This window comes from Pleurodeles waltl, chromosome 1_2 (assembly GCF_031143425.1).
Source record: "Pleurodeles waltl isolate 20211129_DDA chromosome 1_2, aPleWal1.hap1.20221129, whole genome shotgun sequence".
In the NCBI taxonomy this organism is placed as follows: domain Eukaryota; kingdom Metazoa; phylum Chordata; class Amphibia; order Caudata; family Salamandridae; genus Pleurodeles; species Pleurodeles waltl.
Window position 1 is genome coordinate 337,734,247 of NC_090437.1, and position 22,504 is coordinate 337,756,750.

At 42.8% G+C, this 22,504-nt stretch overlaps 1 protein-coding gene across 1 annotated transcript in view; it reads left to right on the forward strand.

The window, feature by feature from the left end:
* Window positions 1–22,504, forward strand: part of HAUS6 (HAUS augmin like complex subunit 6) — a 356,865-nt gene that overhangs the window by 316,040 nt on the left and 18,321 nt on the right. The window contains exons 18-19 of the mRNA XM_069239436.1: window positions 12,118–12,253; window positions 22,349–22,484. Coding sequence (XP_069095537.1) covers window positions 12,118–12,253; window positions 22,349–22,484 — 272 coding nt within the window. The remainder of the gene's footprint in view (window positions 1–12,117; window positions 12,254–22,348; window positions 22,485–22,504) is intronic.

The window sequence follows — 22,504 nt, forward strand, 5'->3', positions numbered from 1 at the left end:
TGTTATGGAAAATAGCCTTTTTGGTCGCCATCACTTCCCTTAGGCATGTGAATGAGCTCCAGGCTTTAACCTTGGAAGAACCTTTCTTACAAATTCACAATACAAAAATTGTAATAAGTACTAATCCAAAAGTAGTTCCACAGTTCCATATGAATAGGTCAATAGAATTGCCAGTTCATTTCGTAAACCAGATTATGTAGCAGAAAGCGCTCTACACACTCTTGATGTAAATAAAAAAAAAAATCCTTTTACGTATTATATAGATGGAACCAAAGACTTTCGGAAAACAAAATACCAGTTTTGTGGCCTTTTCAAAGCTCCATAAAGGACAATCTATATCTAAAGCAAGTACAGCTAGATGGATTGTCAAATGTATTCAAACTTGCTATCACAAAGCCAAACGACAATTGCCTACACTACCTAGAGCACACTCCACTAGGGAAAAAAGGTGCAACTATGGCATTTTTAGGTAACATTGGTATAGAAGATATTTGTAAAGCTTCTACATGGTCTACACCACATAACTTTACAAACATTGTGTTGATGTTTTTGCACGTCAGCAGGCAAATGTCGGGCAAGCAGTACTAAAGACACTCAAACAATTGCAACTCCTGCATGCTAGCCACCGCTTCGTGGAGGGACTGTTTTACAGTCTATGCATAGCATGCGTATTTACAGCCACTCATGCCATCGATCGGAAAATGTTACTTACCAGTAGACCTCTGTTCGTGGCATGAAGCAGTGTAGATTCACATGCGTCCTACCCCGGAAGCGTGTGGCCCTTGCAATTTATTATCGTGTAAATATTGTACATATATACATACAATGCATGGACATCTTTTCTGTACTATTCTGTTTTCACTACTTCACTTTCCCGCCTGTGGAGAAACAATCTAACAAGGGACTCTGTGCCCATGCGCAGTAATACAGAGGGGGGGAGTCACTCAATCCTGTGACTCAAATTTCTTTGAAGAAAAACAAGTTGTAGCTCTTCGAACCCAACACTTAGTGACAAGCTTATGTATAGCATGTGAATCTACAGCACTACTTGCTACGAATAGATGTCTAATAATAAGTAACATTTTCCATATATATAATATAAAATCAGGTTTTCCCAAGGAAACTAATGGTTGAAATAAAAAACAATGTAAAAAAACTTGAACATGATAAAGCTGAAATTTTCTTCAGTGGTTTCTTTGGTTGATTAGCCAATTAACAAAAGTAACATATCTGTACGCCAGAGGCCTTTTTTTTTTTTTTTTGTTTTTTTTTTTTAGTCGCATTGATTTTTTTTAGTGTTCGATGGTTGTCCAAATTCAAGTGATATCAAAAGCCAACAACAGAGCTGCAGCTAAACTTTCATTGTGGAGCAATTCATATGATAAAATATAATTTAAAAAAAATGACTATGAAGGAAACCGTTGCGTTTAAAAAAAAAAAAAAAAAAAAAAATGTCTCCAACATACTAAGTTTAGAAATGGTGATTATTTTTACAGGTAGGAACTTGGGATTACCCATACTATTCAGCGATTCAGAGGGTGTTTTGCAGAATGTTTTACTGCACAATGATTTAAATTTAGAATTGAAACATTGACAGAAATTCAGTTGATAAGATGTCCTATTCTTGCATTCTCACATTTCCCCTGATATAATCGCTACCCCTTTTGTGTTTGGAAGAGTACTGTCTGTGTTTCTTGTCGCCGGAGGGAAGGGATCCAGTCATAGAAGTGAGGAGCATAGAAACAGGGCTACCAGCAGAAATTCCATGAAGATTCTATTTTGTAAGGAGCTGATAATTTATCTTCCTTAGCACTACCATTTTATGGATGGTAGAGGCGAGGAGTGGGACTGAAGTCTTTATTGTCAGAGGTGAGATTTCTTCCTTCTTGTCTATCCTTGTTTACTCCTTCAGTTGGGGTGATAGCCAGGTGCAGAAACCCTCACACTTCTTTGCGCCGCTGTACTGGGTGCACCAGGTTGGAGTCTGCCTCACTCTCACCTGATGTGAGAAGTATCATTGTACACAAAGGCGGTTTCTGAAGCAGCCCGAGGAGAATATCTGATGGAAGAGCCAGCCCTAACCAGTTATACAGAACAAGACATAGGATCCGAACCTCCTTCAATCTCAAGTCCTTTGTAACAAGGGAAAAAATGCTCCACACCAGGGCTTGTGTCTGCCTAAATGCCAGTCTCCTGAAGGTGAAAGGGCTTTGCTTTCTATTGAAGGAGTGGGTGTCTGCCATTAAGCACATAAAAGCTTGTCTGCCTGCTGAGGGGAGAGTCTGTGTGTGCTTGTTCTCCATTCTTTAGGCTGAGACTGTCAAGGTGGAGAGGCACCCAGCTCTTCCCCAACAACTGTGACATTTAAAGAATGTGGACTGCATCAAAGCAAGCTGTGGGAGGATCCTAGTGTCATGTGGATTGCAGGAAAGTGCCCCTTTTTTACATGGTTACCACCCACTTCTTGCTTGGTTTTTGATGCAGTTTTGATCAAGTGCTCTGGGTTCCTGCTAACTGGGTCCCTAATGCTAGATCTCTTCCCATAAAACAGTGCAATTGATCTCCGATTGGTAGTATATTTAGCAACCCGGTAAGTCCCTAATAAATAGTTATCCCTGGTACCTAGAGCATAAGTACTAAAGAGGGTCCCTAAGGGCTGCAGCTTGCATTGTGCCACCCGAAAGGACCCCTCACCACACAAGCGGACTTTGCAGGCTGCATGACATGGTGCAGACAAAAGTGAAAACAAGACATGGCACACATCCTGTGCCCCATGCCTGCAGACACTGCATGTAATATATGTGAGTCACCCCTACAGCAGGCCTTACATCTCAAAAGCAGGGGTCATTATGCTGAGCAGATATGCCCCTGTGATGTCTAAGCCAATTCTTAAGACATTACAAGTGAACAGGGAAGCCATCTTGAGGCATGTACTGGGCAGTGGTGAAAACTAGTTACCCAGCTACATAATGGCTTCACTAAAACCTATGGTGTTTGGTATCAAATACCTCGTATTAATAAAACCTTACTGATTCCAGAGAGAGATTTGTTAATACATGCACCCAGAGGGTGCCTTGGAAGTACCCCCTGAATCCTACTAGCCCTCTAGTGTGCTGGCTGACTGGTACAATCCAGGGTGTCACAACAGGCAATTTCTGACACCCTGCAGGTGAGAACCCTCACTCTGAGGCCAGAAACAATGCCTGCTTCGGAGGAAGGTGTTTACACTTCCTCCAGTAGGATGGCTAGTAATTAAGCATACTAAGGCCAGGGACTTCAAAGACCCTGCTGCCATTGATATGCAAGCCCGGCATCCCTCAGACCCACAGGATGCCACCCTGTGCCCAAATGCCCATTTGGCCCCAGGGCAGAGGGGAAATTAGCTATGCTAGGAGGCGTGGAGTACACCCATGCCAGACACACCTCTAAGGTGCGCATCTTGGTGATGGCACAATTAGGAGCTCTAGGACAGGGTTACGTCCACTCCCCACAGAAAGTGGTCATATAGAGGGTGTAGTGACCCCAAGGGTAACTAAGCCCATTGGCTAGTACGCTTCACTCTCTAACGCCCCTAAATATAGTATTTAGGGGAGCCCCTGGCACCAGGAAAACACATTCTACCAAATTAAGGAGGAAACCGGAGAGCCGCAAAATGCAAAAACCGAGGAGCGGCAACTGACTTGCCCCAACCCCACTGGCCTGCCTGCTGTCCTCGACAATTGCACCAAAGTTGAATCGCCCTGCAGTTGCTTTTCCTCCAAAAGCCTGGGAGGACTGCCACCACTTCAAGGAACAGCCAGCATCTCCTGAGGAGTATCTGTCCTACTCTCCTGCAGGCACTCAAGAGAAACCGTTAGAGCTGCTGACTGTGGAAAACCCAACACCAAAAAGCATTACTGCACCTGATAGTGTTGGGCTTGGAGTGTTACGAGTTGTTTTTCTTCGAAGAAGTCTATTCGAGTCACAAGATCAAGGGACTCCTCCCATTTCGGCTTCATTGCGCATGGGCGTCTACGCCATCTTAGATTGTTTTCTTTCCGCCATCGGGTTCGGACGTGTTCCTCTTCTCACTCACTCAATCACACACACACACACACACACACACACACACACACACACACACACACACACACACACACACACACACGGTTCGGACGTGTTCCTCTTCACACACACACACACACACACACACACACACACAATGCATAAACGCGCCCAATTAGGCACAAAATCGTAAGGAAGCATCTCACTCTGTCCCATTATCTTTCTTGCATTCTGATGGCTGCATTTTTTCATTATGAATGCAAGGAAAGAGTACCCGAAAGGGAATAATTGACCCACTGTGGTCCTGGCCTGACTATCTCAGCCCATCTCCTCAATTATCTGAGGAAGTTAAAAACCTTGGAATTACCATGGACTCCAAATTAACATTGAATGCCAAAGTGGACAAATTAGCACAAACGAGCTTCATCATCTTGAAGACTGCGACGCATCTGCCCCACCTCCGATTTCCACACAGGGTGCATGCTACTATCTCTTGTACTATCCAAACTGGATTATGCCAATGGCCTCTACCATGAATCATCTCTATCTATTATCAAAAAGCTACAACGTATTCAGAACTCTGCTGCCAGGCTACTATTACATGTAAAGCCACAAGCCCACATCTCCCCTGCCTTGAGAGCACTACACTGGTTACCCATTGCCAGAAGCTGCTTTGTATAACCCACAAAACTATACACGGAACAGGACTGCATTTTATCAGAAACAAAATAACCAAATACATTCAACAAAGAAACCTCTGCTCAAGATTGGCACCCTGCCTTAGAACACCACCATACAAGGAAGACTAAGTGGTACATCCTTCTCTGTCCAAGCAGCCAAACTATGGTATTCATTACCTCCAGATATAAGATCCACAGATCTTGTCTTCAGAAGACTACTCAAGAGTTGGCTCTTTTCTTCATAACCACCATATTCAAACAGCAATGGACTGCATAATCCTGTGTTGACAAATATTTATCCAATTATGTTTATATTCTCTATATGTATAGTTCTTTAGGAAATATCTAACGCTACTGTCATTACAATAAATTACACACATACTCTTTATACCTGTTTAACAAATGTATATTTACTCACGATTAAATATGTAGGTGGATGTGTATAGATTGTGTGTATGTATAGATACATGTGTTTTTCTGTGCTTAACATGTTCAGATCATTGCATAGCTCCTAGATAAGTTGTTATATTAGATACTTATGAATCCCTGCTCTCGTTTTTAGATCGCACTGATCAAATGTTTTATTATAAGCATTTCACTATTCAAAATTTGAGGAAAGAAATACATGTTAGAAAAGTACACTCTACAATTTACAAATCTTGAAAGTCTGTTTATACAATAAGACTTTTCTTATTTTTATACCCATTACTATATCCTTGAACATATATTCCCTCACTATGTATTAACATATCTATTTATTACTCGTCCTACTGTACTAGAGAAAAATTAAATACAAATAAAATCTGTAAATAAAATTCAAATTATAAATAAGTAAATTAAATAAAAAATAATAAATAAATTAAATAAAAATGATTTAAAAAGTGTGTATGTATACATATATATATATATATATATAAAAAATTATAAATAATCTAAATGTACTCTCTTGTAAGCTTTACTTTGTCTACCTATCACCATATGTCATGTCTCCGTCAATCTATCCTCCATCCCACTCTGACTCATCCCAAACCCATTCTACTACTTTCATCTAAAAAATAACCCTGCCCAGGCTCTTCCCTCCTCTTCCACATCTAGCTCACCCAAACCTTGGTTTACTGCATGATTTCCCAAACAACCCTTCTAAATTCTCCCCCATTTAGCTCACCTTTGACTCATCCAAAACCCCTCCTGCCACTATGATTTCCCTAACCCTTTCCGCAGACTTTTCCCTCCTTAATGGTTAAAAAAAGATGAAGCCTAAACCTTGTCAGTGACTGGCAATAAGCATTGGTCACCCAGGTCAGATATGCATCAGATGAGGGTAAAGTTTTTTAATAAACAGTAAGCGTGTGCAACAAGTTTTTGTAATGTAACACTTTCCCTAAGAGCAGCAGCATGCATGGTAAATTTGTTAACCCACTCAGTCTCCTTTAATTATCTTATCAGGGCACAAATAGAAGTTTGGGCGACTCAAAGAAATTCAACTTTTTGAAATCACTCTTACATTATCCAGAGAGACAATCGCTGATGTTCATTCTCTTCAGGGTTTGTCTTCCTTTCGTACTACACCGATAACCACCTTAGCAGTGGTCTTAAAGTGATGATCTCTGAAATGTATTTATGACCTAGCTTCTCATTGACTACAAAAGTTGAAGTGATTTGCGGGACACCAAATAGGCATCTAGCAAATGTGTTTTCCTTGACCATTAAACCCAAGATATTGCTACCATAAGATGTGGCAGACATTTGGCATTATAGACCTGAAGAAGGGGTTTAATTGGTTTCCTACCCAACATTCACCTGTTATTGGCCCATGATGGGGTGCTTCATCGCACCTTTTTAGTTCACCAGGGCTGGGCCTGCCCCTGCTCCATGGCTCCACAGACTGATGTAGAGCAGGCATGACCATGGATGCCTGCCATTCTTTGCAACCCAATAATCTCTGCACTAGACAAGCTGTAGTGCTCCTCTTTTTAGCAGAGGAGAAGGTGGACTTAAAACTTGTACCCCCATTATCTAAGGAAGCAGGGTTAGGTATGCATTTAACTACGGGCCTGTCCCCTTCTTATGAGGCGGAACGCATAGTTTGGTAGCCACCTCGAAGGGAGTACGAGGGGGAAGGGGAGAGTGGTTTTACAGTGGATCGCGGTAAGTGGAGCTCCTTATAGGGGAACTGTGCTAAAATAGACCAACCTGTCTGTTTATTGGGACTGTGTAGCATTTAGTACAACTGTAGAACACCCAATATCCTTTTTACTGTGCTGCAGGGGTGGACCACTTCCCCCAGCACCCTTTGCCCTGCACTTTGGCCCCAGAGGAGGAGGGCTTGACCATACCACCGTGCTTATAAGCGCCTCTTCCAAACTGTGGCGAAGGACCGCCCAAGATACTTTTTACTGTGCTGCTGCAGTGGGACGACATTCTCCCGCAGCCTTTGGCCTGCACCTTGGCCAGGGAGGAGGGAGGGCTGGACAATACCATAGCACTCATTAAATGCTTCTTGTCGGAAGCTGGCTCTTTAGAAAAAAGTCGGAGGGGGAAAGGAAATTGGAATTTATTTTGACCAAAGTCAATTATGGATTCCTTAGTGGAAATACTTAATAACAGTGTGGTACAAGAAATGCAAAGTCTTTTATCCCACTGCTGTGCTACCAAATGTTAGAAGTTGGCTCTGTATATAGTGTACTAAAATGAGGTGCAGAGTATCCAGGTATTCCCAATCAGTGGACAGAGCTTGCCTTAACTATCCCAAGGTGCTCTATTTCTGGTAGTGTGGCTGAGCAGGCTTAGGCTTACCAGAGGGGAGTGTTGGGCATCTGTTACACTATCAGAGTCCATAAATGAGACACACTCAAATAAGGAATTCCAACACCAACTTAGAAAAAAATAACTGATGTTTATATAATCTTAGTCACCAGAATCTACAAGATCAGGTAAGTACTTTTTAATTTAGCGATGTTTCAAAGTATAGAAAATACATCTGTCCAATCTAAGGCATGAGCTTCAAACGCAGTAATGTTGTCCTGTGGGGAGAAAATACACTGCATAGGGTCACTTGCAAACAACTTACAGGGTTGTTCTTCTGTACTTAAGGTAAGTAGGGGCCAAGGTCTTAGGAAGCACCAACAGTTTGGGTTTACCTGCCCTGCTGTGTCCGGGTGCAGAGTTGCTTCTAGCAGTGGTAGACTCTGATGCTGGACGCGAAAGTCAATGGGGAAAAGTACCTGTGGAGAAGAGGCTCAAATTGGGCTTGGGGTACCAGTACTCAAAGGGAGCTAGTCTCTGGTATTGGGAGCACACACACACACCATCAATTCTCGTAAACCCTGGCTGGAAAGCTTGGGTGGACTTAAAAGTTACGTGCTGGAGTGTAGGAAAGCATTTATTTGTGGTGGACAAGTATGCACCTCAAAGGAGATGGCATACAAATAAAGTAAAATTAACCTATGCTCAATCCCTGCTAATGTGACACGAAGCACTCAGGCTTAAATCAAAAACAATGTGTAAAGTATGTAAGCAGTGCGTACACAGTAGAAAGTCCTACAAAACGCAATCAAATTTGACAACCAAATTTTCAAAAAAGAGAAAAAGTTTGAGTAGAAGACCACTATGACAAAAATGCAATAAGGGGAACTGGAGATATGAGCTTTTAAAGGTTTATGGAAAAATAGAGCCAAAAAGCACAAAGTGCCAATGATAGTCTATTGAAGCTGTGGACCAGGACCTAGATGCGATTTGAGGGCAACCGTGAGAGAGCTTGATCAGATGCAAGAAGTGGATTGGTCCTGTTAAGTCTGGAAGTCCGAAAGTTCCAATAGATTTCTAAGTCCTAATACACAAAGGGACTTTGTCACTTTTTGAGAAGAAAAGTCCTCCCTGAGTGGCTGCTGCTGATATTATAGCTGCCTATTTGGAACCAGAGGTCGGATACTTGAAGCAGGTTAAGTCCCCATGGAGTCTTGAAGCTTTCTAGCTGAAAATTATTGTGAGCCTCGGTGCCAAATTCAGTCCAACTCTGGAACTTCTGGTCAGATACTTTTTCCCTGCAGGTCTCCCAGAAGCTCTGGGTGAAAAGTTTTTCAAAGTTTCCAGATTTTCTTCTGGTTCCCATTCCATCACAGGAGAACACTTCTAAGGTCCACGTGGGAGTGTACATAAGCTTTAAGGGTGTCCAGGAGAGGCCTACAGCAAAGTCCGGTGACACCTGGTCAGCTGTGTACTTTCAGGAACAGGTCTCTTGCAGCTTGTATCCTTGTAGCAACACAGGTGAGCCAACTGCCCTTTGAGTCCATTTCTTTTTCATGGGTACAAGAGAGCCAGTTCAGTCCTTCACTGCTTTTTTCGGGTCAAAGACTGCATTCCAATCCTTTTCTGATCTTCCACAGGTCCAGTAAGTCTTCTCTGGGGGTGCCTTGTGGGGCTTGATATATACCTGGTATTGAGGGAGGGAGGGAGGTTGGGGAGGGTCCGTGTACTCAATAACCTTAGGGGTAAAAATTCACTGGGGCAGCCCTACCCACTTTCGCAGCAGTTCCTGCCTGCTCTAGTGCAAAAAAAAACACCAGTGCCCCCAGTCTCGAAATAAGATTGGGAAACTCTTCTTTCTTTGTTCAGAGCGTATGTGCCCCACAGAGCAGCGTGGCCTAGGTAATCCCCAGCCCTGATCTCTCTAGTCACTCAAACCGGTTTTGGGGCTAGAATTCCTCCCATTGGGTTCTGTGCCAGTTTGACTAATTGGACTAAAGCTGTGGCCTTTCCAAGTGTCAATAAATGTTTGCTTTTCAAAAGCACCCCTCTTTGAAGCTAAGTTCCTGGATCCACCAAACCCGTCTTCACCTACCCTATGGGACCAGTTTTCACTTGTTTATTACCTAATCCATAATTAGTGCACATTAGCTTTCCGCACCTTCAGGCAGGGCAAAGGTAACTTTCTAAAAGTTGCATTACCAATATAGTTAATGAAATTCAGGCTTTACCATTAGATTGGATTTTTAATTATTATAAAATAATTCATGAATGGAGCTGCAACTAGTGAGGGGCAAAGGTTATAGATTTAAGTGTATCATTTATACTTTGACTTTTCCTATGAACCACCTACAACCTGAACAGTGACAATGTCATTTTTGGCGTAATCACTGTGGGAACATGAATTTCTAAGGTCACACATTTTCCACTCTGAAATATTATCCACTCTACCTTGTGGGCAACAAAGTGCACTTAGTGGTGACTTGTTTAATACTTCAAATCAGATTTTGTTACCTCTCCATACGGTGATTTTTGACAGGTCTTGGCAGCAGACTTTAAGCTGCTGTTGTCAGGCTGCACAGGGTAGATTTGAAGCCATGTTTTCACTGCCACTATAGTGGATGACGCTTTAGGTCCTGTAGTTCAAGTGGTATTTAAGTTTACATAACGGGTGTTTTTCTTCACCATATATTCTGGCCTTATATGAAAGTTAAATGTGCCTATCCGGTTGTAAGCCGTATTGACATGTTTTAGGGTCCGAACACATGCACCGGGTACTTGATAGGTGTATTAGCGTTCAAAATTAACAGCGGGTGAATCCTCCAAAAAATAGAAACAAGCATTTTCAATGCAACGGGTCTCGCATTTGCTCGAGTTAGAGCTATTAGCATTGTAAAGAAGAAAAAAACGCAGTGCGATCGCACTATGTAAAATGCAGCGCGATTGCACTGAGTGGAAAATAAGCAGATAAAGTAGTCCGGACACCATGCTGAAAACATCGAGCCTCGTATGTTTTTAGTAGTTTACAGGTTCTGTGTAGATGGGCTAAACACCGGAAAAGTCATGACACATGCATGCCTTTCACAAATGAAACAAAGTTTTTAAAGGGTAAGCCCACAAACCAATGTAAGTGACATGGATGTGGTTGGAAGGCCAAAGAGATTACAGAATGGGACGGAGCACTTTGCACTCACCCATAAAAAATGGGGATGACCACCCAAAAACGAGTTAATTGGCAACGTTGAGTGATTGTCTAACAAAGGCCCTATCCTTTCCATGCTCCTTTTGATAAAACCTCAAACAATTTTAATGTATAATATGCCAAGAAAAATAGCATTATGACATAGATGTTACCAAACTTTTGAAAGCAGGTGCAGCGTGCCCCCAGTGAGAAGGAATAAACGACGGGAAGGTGGAAATGAACAGTGAGCAAAGTATATATGCTGTGTGTTTAGAATGCATGCAACAGCACTACCTTGGATTTCATGAGCATAAATTGGCCCATAATTAAATTATATATTTGTAATTTCTGAGTGTGTGCACGGATGATTGTCAACAACTTTTAAACATCTTTTGCAGTCTCTTCAAGGGACACCTATTCCGACTCACTATCGTTGGAGTTAGTAGTCAAGATTAGTATTGACCTATAAGGCTGGAGTAGTTTTGCAAGGGATCACTACCTTACGATGTGAAAGTGCCGACTTGTTTGCATCTGTGGCCCAATGGTGACCTATAAACGTTATTGTAAGTACACCAGTCAGTAATTGCAGGTAAGCAGTTAGTGTACACAATTAATATTGGCCTTAATTATGTGGAGCGCCTCACCTGTGACATTAGAGTGACACCAAGAGTGAAATTGCAAGAAGTTATGTACTTAATGCCAGGCCTGAAGAGGTACCTAATTAGGACCAGATAAAGCGATCATCATGAATTTGAGTTTTGTAATAGTAATCACTATTCATAATTGGTTAACTGTTAACTCATCCAACAGTACCATTTCTTACAATGGAGTGTGGCGTCACAACAAGGCGTAAATTCGACATATCTGACAATGTGTATTCCATAGATACTGAACCGCCATGGGAATATATTCACATCACAAGTATGCACTTGATTGCGCAAGGGCATTTTAGGTATAATATGCAAGGTCTATTCTAAATTTAGCACAGTCCCCCATTCATTAATAGCTGGTAAGAGTCCATAAGTCCAGAATGAAAATAGTGTTACTCATCTTGTGCACAGCAAGACACAAAATGTACTTGTGATTGAATGACCCAAGACCGTTTTTAAAAAAAAAAAAAAAAACGTTCTGCTAATCTGTGCACAATCACCTCTTAGAGAAGGATTAACGTAGCAACATTCACTTGCAATAATAGTGTATACTGAAACTACGTTTGGTGTTTGGCAGGCTCATTGATTTAATTAGCAATTGTTGTCTGACATTGAAATGCAGCTTTTTGATGTGTCTCCAGTGGAGAATTAATGTATTCCGACCTGACCAAATATAATAACTTCTGTTTTAATAATATGAGCTGTTGCCAGTACATGCGGGGAGAGCAGGTATTCTCTTAACTAATATTGTATTTTGTGTTCTTGGCTAAAACACAACTTTACACATCTGTTTTTTCAATGTCATTTTCTGATTTAGGTGGTGGCTGAAATTTTAGATGAATCACGCAACACTGCATCAGAGAAGGGAATTACCATAGAGGACATTATAGGAGCATTGTCTTCAGATCCATTTTTAACAAAGAAGCAAATCCCACGCACACCCGAAAACCTAAGTGAGTGACCTATTCCTCATTTAAAAAGGAAGAGCAGGTTTGATTAACATGTTACTCCCTGAAATAGTCTGTTTAATGAGACAGAGCAAATACAAGCTGTAAGTAGTGGATCCGTTTCTAAGAAAATAGATATTATGCTACAGTTTGTAGATCTGTAACATTTGCACGTGTTCCAAATATCAATGTATTAAATTACTGGAAAGGGCCACTCTTGTAGAACAACACTATGAGGCTCATGAGTCAAATATTCCATGCTGGTTTATCTGAAAAAAGTCACAAGTTTGTGCAAATGTCTTCAGGGCAACAATGGTGCCTGACCACAGAAATGGATCCGCATCAGACTTTGCTGGTTTCCTTTTTCAGCTTTCAAAGGAAATAGAGGGGATCATATTCGTCACCCTTGTATGAGAGGTGAGAAATTTGCTGTGTTTATGGAAATTCTGGTATAGTCATTTATCAGGCTTTCTCTCCCCATGAGTTATAATTTGGTGAGTCTTAAATCAGATGTACAGAGGTCATGTGGCTCATGGCCGTCCAGTGCTTGGTGATTGCCTCTGACCATCATTTGCCAGCCTCTTCGAGAGTACTTTCAGTTGAGGTTGCAACAAATTTAAAAAACAGCGTGGAGTTCATTTAGCTGGATCGGGAGTTATTTACCTTCCTTCTTCTCAGTGTTTATGGGATGTTGAGGGGGAGGGGCGCTAACCCTTGCAGAACTGCATCAGATTATTCTGTTATATGCTCACTGTCTGTACATTTAAATAGCGTGGAATAAAACAAACCACAGTGTAGGAAAGTAGCCTCTTTCTATCTTGGATACCTCCACTTTTTGGTCTGTTTGTCAGTGTGTTTGACTGTGTTCACTGGGATCCTGCTAACCAGGACCCCAGTTATCATGCTCGCTCCTTTCTACCTTGGTAACTGTACCTTTTTCTTCCCATAATTGACATACTAGTCCCCCAATGTGGTACCTAGGTACCCAGGGCATTGGGATACCAGGGGATCCCTATTATCTGCAGCAGTTATTCTGCCACCCATAAGGAGCCCATGCAAAGGGTTCTGCAGGCCTGCCATTGCAGTCTGCGTAAAACAGGTGCATGCACCCGTTTTCACTACAGGTCACTGCAAGTCACCCCTATGGTAGGCCCTCTAAGACCAGAGGGCAGGGTGCAGGTACCTGTGTGTGAGGGCACCCCTGCACTAGCAGAGGTGCCCCCACAAACTCCAGGCCCATTTTCCTGGACTTCGTGAGTGCGGGGACACCATTTTATGTGTGTACTGGACATGGGTCACTATCTATGTCGAGCTACATAATGGTAACTATGAACCTGGGCATTTTGGGGTCAAACATGTCAGAATCATACCCCAATACTATTGCAAGTATGATTCCATGCACTCTGGGTGCTCCTTAGAGGACACTCAGCATTACTACCACCAATCTTACATGGTTTTCTGGGCAGCCAAAGCTGCTGCCACCACTCACAGGTTTCTGTCCTCCTGCTGCTTGATCTCATCAAGCCCAGGAAGGCAAATCAAAGGATTTCCTTTGGGAAAGGGAGGTAACACCATCTCCCTTTGGAAATAGGTGTGAATGGCTTGGGAGGGGGTAGCCTCCCCAAGCCACTGGTATGCTTTGAAGTGCATAAATCAGTCCACAGCGGTTCAGGGACCCCCAGTCCCTGCTCTGGTGCGAAACTGGACAATGGAAAGGGGAGTGACCTCTCCCCTGTCCATATCCATCCCAGGGGTGGTGCTCAGAGCTCCTCCAGAGGGTCCCTGGGTTCTGCCATCTTGTTTCCAAGGTTGGCAGGGATCTCTGGGAGCATCTGATTGGTCAGTCCAGGCAGGTGACATCAGAGCCCCCTCCTGATAGGTGCTTACCTGGCTAGGTGACCAGTCCCCCCTTTCAGGGCTATTTACGGTCTCTCTCTTGGGTGGGGTCCTCCGATTCGGCTTGCAAGACTGCAGATGGATTCCTCTGCAACCTCCACTTCGACTTCTGGCCACTGGAACTGCAACTGGACCCTCCAGGAACAGACAACACTGCAGTACACGAAGAAGACTCTTCTGCAACTTCGTCTTCACAGCTCCTGCCAGCTTTGCAACATTTACCCGGCTGTGCATCTTCAGAAGAGACTAACACTTTTCCTCTAACAGCGAGTTTACCTTTGCCACAGCTTGTTGGTGAAATTCCTGCACCGACACCTGTCTGCAATCTTCATTCCAGCGTGGGACATCTTCTGCATCTTTCAGGCACTCTTCACCTGCTCCAGGGCTGCAGTGCTGGCCTGTTCTTCCTCCCCGTCGACCAACTCATACAAGTACAGTTGGGTGGGTAGTAGCTCCTACTCCTCCTGGAGTCCACTGCGATTTTAGGACTTGGTCCCCTCTCTCTACAGGTCTTCTTCTCCAGGAATCCACTGCTGGTTTCTTGCAGTCTTGTCTTCTTTCTTTTCGGTGGTTTGGAAAAATTCCAGTGATTTGCTCCTGCTTTCCTGCTCGCTGGAGGCACTGTTACTTACCTCTGTGGGTTTCTACTACTCCCAGCTCCCCTCTACACATTTGCTTACCTGGGTGGGAGTCCTGTGTTCGCATTCCATTTTTTTTTTTGGTATATGGTTTGGGCTTCCCCTAGGGTCACTATTGGTTACTACTATTTGCACTGTTTTCTAACCTTTTCTTTGCCTAGTTCTGATTGCTAGTATTAGTGTATTACCGCCTATTGGAGGGTTGCTCTTCTAGTATTTTGTGGTATTGTGTTCCACAGAGTATTTTCTTTCATGTTTGTAAGTGCTGTGTGACTACAGTGGTTTTGCATGAGCTTTGTATGTCTCCTAGATAAGCTGTGGCTGCACATCCACAGTTACCTCTAGAGAGCCAGGCTTCTAGACACTACCTACACTTCACTAGGAGGGGATATCTGGACCTGCTATAAGGCGTAAGTACCTTGGGTACCCACCACACACCAGGCCAGCTTTCTACACAGTGCCACAGGAAAATTCTGAGGTGGGTAACTAGAGGGTTAGGGCCTCATCGGTGAGCTAGCCTCTTACACAATCCTATTCACAAAAAGGCCATCCGAGTTAACTATGAACAAATCCTTAGAACACTAGAGCTGTATGTTTCACAGTTTTATTCTATTCATTTATCGCTGTCTAGTCACTTTTTAACATACCACTAAAGTTTGACCGGATGTCCTTCCACACCTACCAGGTGTAATGCTTCATCATTGGACATCCTCACGCCCTCAAAAACCATAGTTTGATGGAGAGTTGGCCTGCACGCTGCAATCGGGGAGTCACTTTTGTTAAACTAGGGAACCATAAAAACAAACTAAATACTCATGTGTTAACATGAATTTTACTCAGCTGGGTATCACTTGGTATTAAAAACTAGGCGTGACGTATAGGGGGGGACAAGTGATGCAGTCTCTGGGAAGTACTGGTGCCATATTCTAGGGACTAATAGTATGTGTACTTATGCCAATTGTGTATAAGGTAATCAAACATATATTTCGTAAGGCTCAGAGCACTGGCATTAAAGTCTTGTTAGCAGGCCTGTGTGCACTCAGAGTCTAAAACCAGGAGCCTCAGTCCAAATCGTTGGGGGTGGTCATGCAAAAAGAGGCATTTCCGTACAATTACTATAAAATATGCTGTTGTGGTTATTTTATAAAACCTAAAGCATAAGGTATGAAACTGTACCCCCACGCTGTCCCCCCAGCTTTATTTAATAAGTATCTGCATGGTATTTCCATCGCATAAATCTAGCCAGAAGACAGCAGACACCTGTACATGGTCAAAGATGGGCATAAATAGAGGGGAAGAAGCTGTTGATTTATTCCATTGTTATGTAGTGTTCTTTAGAGAGAACTTTCCTAAATTAAATCTGCTTTGGGGTGGTCCTTATGGATGTGGGAATGCTCCAGATCCAGCCTGCATAGATGGAAAAGACCTTTTTTTATTTTTTTCTGGATGAGAATGTAGGGGGTTCCCTTAATGGCTGCCTGTGTGGTGTCTGGAAGGCAGTGTAGTAGGACATTACTGCTATCCATGTTCCAGAATATAAGGGCTTGTACAGCAGTTCTGAAATCTTTCCGGAAGAAATGGTTTGTGTTTCTTCAGGGTGAATCCAAGTGACTTGGCATTTGGTGAAATCTGGGGTTTGAAGCCATTAAGGCTCCTGTCTTTCAGTGAGATTTGTACTGTATCTTGTTTATTAACCTTGACAAATGGGAATTCTGTCTTGTTTGGGTTGAGCTTCAGGTAAGCGCTGCACCTCAGTCTGTATGATCTGCAGACAGTGTTTGAAGTATTGGATGCCTGAGTCAAAGTAAACTCAAGTAAAGTTGTGCATCGTTGTCATATTTGCGATTCTTCATGCTGTTATCTGAGCAGAGCACTAAGCCCCTCCAGGTATATGTTGAAAATGACTAACTGTATGGAGCCCTGGGTGGACCCCATAGGTGGTAAGGATCTATTCTGAGCTGAATGTGGCCGTGTGAACAAACTGATGTTGGTTAGAAAGGTAGGAGGAGAACCAGTGAAGGACATTGCTGGTGAATCCCATCCGAGACTCCAGGGTGGGATGGTCAGCTGTGTCAAAGGCAGATGAGATGTGCAGCAGTATCAGAATGCACAGGTCCTCTTCATCTGTGGTCCTAGTGTATTAATCATGATCTCTCACTCTACAGATGACATCAAAAATTACTTGCAGTAGCACCTTACCATGGACATTGCCAATTTAAATGCAGTTATAAGAGGAATGCTACTGTCAGCTTAATGTCCTTGTAAGCAGCATATACAAAAGACCGCTTGCTGCAGGTACACATCTAAGTGGTAAATATCCTCAGCATACTAACTGTAGTGTAAAGGCTGCAACATGAAACATATATTATATTGGACTTGATTTGGTAGCTAGATTTGAAGTTTTGCAATCTGATTTGGTGCCATGATCCATTTATATTGACACTATATGAAAATCCATGTCACTTTTTATTCCACAGGTGCCAGGGTGTTTTATTTGCTTAAAGACATTTTGCTATGCAGTATGATTTCTGCCGTTTATACGTGGTCACTCCAATTTTTTGACTTTTTGGCAAACCCTGTATGTGTCCTTTCTTTCGAACTCTGTGTACTTTACCCCTGCTAACCTGTAGTAAAGTACCTGTGTTCCCCTGATATGGTTAAATTGGTATATTCCCAATTGACATACTTAACTTGCCTATCAGTTCCTAGTATATGGAACAAAATTTACGAAGAGCCTGAAAAATGTCTCCTTTGGTTTGAAGCACCTTCTGTGCCATCCAGTACAGTGCAAACATGGCTTGAGGCCTACTATTGTAGGCTGACTCTAGCACTGTAAAAACTTTAATGCAACCTGTCAGAATAAACCTTTTTGACAGGTCAAAATCCCCCTTTTAAATATTAGTAGGTCACCTGGGTGTAGACCTTAAAAGGCAGGGTGCATGGTATTTAAACATATAGCACGTAGAAATTTAAAGTTAACATTTCCATACAGTGACTACCACCCAAAAGCTGTTTTCACAGTAGGAAAGTAGGGTGGCCCATAGAGAAAACCAGGGAGGAGATTAAAATACTAATACCCTGTCTTGGGAATGGGAGTAGCTAGAAAAATAATGAAAACACTATTTTTGGTAGTTCAAAACCCTATTCGATGGTAAAGTCAGATTTTTTAATACATTTTAGTAGAAAGTTATTTTTTCCCCTGTCTGACATTATTGTAGGCTAATTTGCTTTTGATCTTCAAATTCTCCCATCCAGTGATTAGCTTTTGAATAGGTGTGGAAAAAGGTGTGAAATGCCTCCCAGGAGCTATCAGTAGGCTGGCCTGTATGAGCAGAGATGAATCCTCTGAATCTCACAGAATATGCTGGGTGGGGCTTTGAGGCTCTTTTTCAGAACAGTGTTAGATCCTGCTTGACATACTGCTGGGCCACATCTAACACTTGAAAGGGAGAGAAGTGAATGCCAAAACAGTTCTTGTGTATCCTCTGTCTGTTTGCTGAAGAAGTCTGACATTTGGAAGGAAAAAATGTAGAGAAAGAAAAGGGGCAATAACACTTGTTGTTCTATTCTGTGTTTCCCCCAAGTCTCCCGATACAAATGGTGCCTCACTTGTGTGGGTAGGCCTAGTGCCAGCGACAGGAAACACAACATGAACGCATCACATTTTTACATTGAAATCTGACATTTTTTTGGGTAAGTGCCTGGCTGTGGATTTTGGCCTCTAGCTCAGCTGGCACCTAGGGAAGCCTACCAAACCTGTGCATTTTTTTAAACTAGACACATAGGAGAATCCAAGATGGGGTGACTTGTGTGTCTCTCACCAGGTTGTTACCCAGAATCCTTTGCAAACCTCAAAATTTGGCAAAAAAATAACACTTTTTCTACACATTTCGGTGATAGAAAGTTCGGGAATCGAAGAGGAGCCACACATTTCCTTCCACCCAGCATTCCCCCGAGGCTCCCGATAAAAATGGTACCTCACTTATGTTGGTAGGCCTAGTGCCTGCGAAAGGAAATGCCCCAAAACACTATGTGGACACATCAACATTTTCAAATACAAAACTACCTGTTTTTGCAGGGGGAGGGGCACCTGTGTTTTTGGTCCTGGGCTCAGGAGCCATATAGGGAAACCTACCAAACCCAAACATTTCTGAAAACTAAACACCCAAGGGAGTCCAGGGTGGTGTGACTTGTGTGGATCCTCCAGTGTTTTCCCAGAATTCTCAGCAAACCTCAAATTTAGCTTTAAAAAAAAAATCACATTTTTCCCACATTTCTGTGTGGGATCACCGCACCGGGACACATTTCCTACCACTCAACGTTCCCCTCAGTCTCCCTGTAAAAATGATACCTCACTTGTGTAGGTGGAGCCAAAACAAGTCCAAATTGAGGAGGAACCAAAGCGGGTCTAAAAGGGCAGTTTGAAAAAAAAAAACATTTTTAGGCTGACAAATGGGGCAGATTTTTTATCGGTATAGATGCGACAATGCTTAGTGGTAGGAAATTTCTGGATTCCTGCAGACTCCGGAAGGTTCCATCAGAAGAATGTGGGAAAATGTGTGATTTCCCACAAAGTTGGAAGTTCGCAGGACATTGTGGGTAAGAAAATGGTGCGGGGTGCATGTGAAGCACACCACCCTATACTTACCTAGATGTTTAGTTTTCAGATATGTCTAGGTCTTGTAGATTTTTCTGCATGGCAGATTCCCAGAGTCCAAAAAGCGCAGCCCTCACCATTCCAAGTGGGACGATTTTGAGAGTTAGACAAGCTCTCATGGTCCAAATGTAAAACCAAAACCCCAGATAATCAAATGTCCTCTTGCTTGCTGTGGGATAAGATGTTTTATTGTGCGGGGAGAGCTGAAACACTGTTACCCACTTCAGTTGGGGTGGGGGCATAACCATGCCCATACTGGTTGGTAGCCACCACCCCACTATTTAAAATTTTATTTTTAATTCTCTGGCATCTAGTAGGCTTTCTGCCCCCCACCCTGGGAGTGGATTGTGTGTGATTGCCCTATCTGCCCAACGGTGGGCAGAATAACTTTGGCCCCATTTATTTGGGATGGGGGTACGGCTATACCGCCACCCTCTTTTAAAAAAATAAATAAATCTTCCCTGGTCTCTGGTGGGCTTTCTGCCCCCCTTGGGGACAGATGGGCCTTCCAAAAATAGGCCGATCTGCCCCAAAGGTGGGCCGATATGGACAACAGTAATTTGCCTCCATGGGGAGCGACTCTTGCCCAAGGGGTTGCCCCCCAAATAAAACACACATATACACACGCCAATCCCTGGTGCCTAAGTAGTTTCTGCCCTGCCTGGGGGCAGATCGGCCTAATAGAAATAGGCCGATCTGCCCTCAATGGGGGCAGAAATGGCCTAAAATAAATTTGCCCCCCAGGGGAATGACCCTTACCTAAGGGGTTGGTCCCCTTACCTGAAACTGACCTAAAAAAATAAATCCCTGGTGTCTAGTGGTTTCTGCCCCCCGAGGCAGATCACCTAATAAAAAATAAAAAAAAAGGCCGACATGTCTCCACCCCACCCCCCACCCCCACTCCCCTCATGACAATAACATAACAAAAAAACTCCCTGGTGTCTAGTGGGCATTTCTGCTGCCTGATCGCTTCATGATTGGGCAGCAGAAATGCTGAGAGAGACATCAAAGGAAAGGACTTTCCTTGGATGCCTCTCCCGCCCCTCCACGTGATCGGAAGAGAAATGCGTGACTCGTCATCAGATGTCACTGGGGAGGTCGGGAGGTGGGGGTGGAAGGGGAAGCGTTTCCCCTTCCATCTCTGCCCATGGGAGGGTGGTTCTTGGCCATCGGGGGAGCGCTAGCGCTCACCCCGAGGACCCATAGCAGGATGTAACAGTTAAGTCTTCCCAAGCGGTGCAAACGAGTACGTAACCATTATGTCCTGGGCACCCAAGGGGTTAATGTCAAATTGATACAGTAGCTTGAAACCGCATTTAGGCTGCAGTGACCGGTGTGGGACATGGTTTAGGGTGCTACTTAAGTGGGTGCACAATAAGTGCTGCAGGCCCACTGGTAGCATTTAAATTACAGGCCCTGGGTATATGGAATACCACTCAGCAAGGGACTTATAAGTAAATTGAACATGCCAATTAGGCCATGTTTATGGGAGTAAACACTTTAGCACAGGTTTGCCTAAGGTCCACAAAAACGAATTTGGCAATAAACTGAGGGGGAAGCGGCAGCATATTTCGGGATGACCCTGCAGATGTTCCCCAACTAGCAGAGAATGTTTCTACTAATACTTTCACAAAACTGTACTGTTGACATAAATGCTAGAAGAGGTGCAGGTTGGACAAAGTCTTAAAAGCTTTTCAGTTCTGCTTTTACTACTTTCGAAAAGCCACCCTTATGAAGTAGGAATACTATTTTGCAGTGTCTGAAGAGCTTGAGATCTACAACCGCACATACTGAAGACTTAAAACTTAACTTACCTATTCACATGTATCCTGCCTCCCTCCAGAATCCAAGCAAATAGCAGGATTCTTTAAGAAATTATTTAGTGTTACTAGGCAAGAATACTCCATTTTCCCAGAGTGGAGCTAATCGAATAATGTAAACTGGGGTCTATATACTGGTTGTAAGTTTCAGGGTTGGGGGTTAAGAGTCATGCATGTCGTTCTTAAAACTGAAAGCCAGCAGGACTTCGAAGGACTTTGTGTTAAGCTGAGTGTTACAGTGAAGTATGTTTTTTAAAAAAAAATCTGCTTTCAAGTCGGACTCTGTAACGTGGAGACTGTGATTTGTGTTGCCAGTTAATTTGAACATTTGTGGCATTAAAAATGTCAGATTTGGATTAAGAATTCCAGCTCGCAAGCCAAAAAAATGGTGGTTTAAGTACTACTGTCCAATCAAGTTTATCACTTCGGTCAGCAGTTTTTGCTATGTCATTGAAAAAGTTCTGTTAGAGTTTGAATACTGACACAGGTTTTATCACCGCCCCCATATTTTTCGTTCCTAACACCATTCTTAAGAAAATATTGATCTGTGAAATCTGTGAGCGGGTACACGTTGTGTGGATTTGTCAAATTGAGAGAATACCCTTTTCCTTTAGACTAATTGTTAGTCGTATCTTTTGTCAACTCTGTTGTTCCCTACCTATTATTTGATTTATGACTTTGGCATATGTATTGAGTTTCTGTTGTTGATTGATTATGTCATTTTACATCTTCAATAAGGTTTTCATTTTCCTTAAATTGTCATTTTTGTGGTTTAGTATACGTTTTGCATTTGGTTCCTTTGAACAGCGCTCATAACCTCTACTTGACTTATGTTTCTGAAAAAAATATAATTTTTTTGCGCAAACTTTACTTTAGCAACCGAAATTGAAAGTGTGGTTTCGGGACCTTTTGGTACTGTACTTGAAGATGTTTCCTTTCAGTTTTAATGGTCAAGCTCTCTGAATCCGGGCTGATTAGCAGCCCATTCCTTATTTACAAATGCGTGGCAATGGAGAGGAAGGATGACTATTAACATGTAACTTCATTATATATTGGTTTACTAAACGTAATGAAAACATGCTAATCTTAGTTTCAGATATCAGAAACTCATGGAGGGAAGCTATACAGTGTGAGGACCTTTCAGATTTGCAGAAAAAATCTTTCCATTTGGAGGTGGTCCCAACCGAATCTCCAGATGAACTTACCTCCTTACATACCAAACAAAGGTAGTCGAGCATGACTTGTT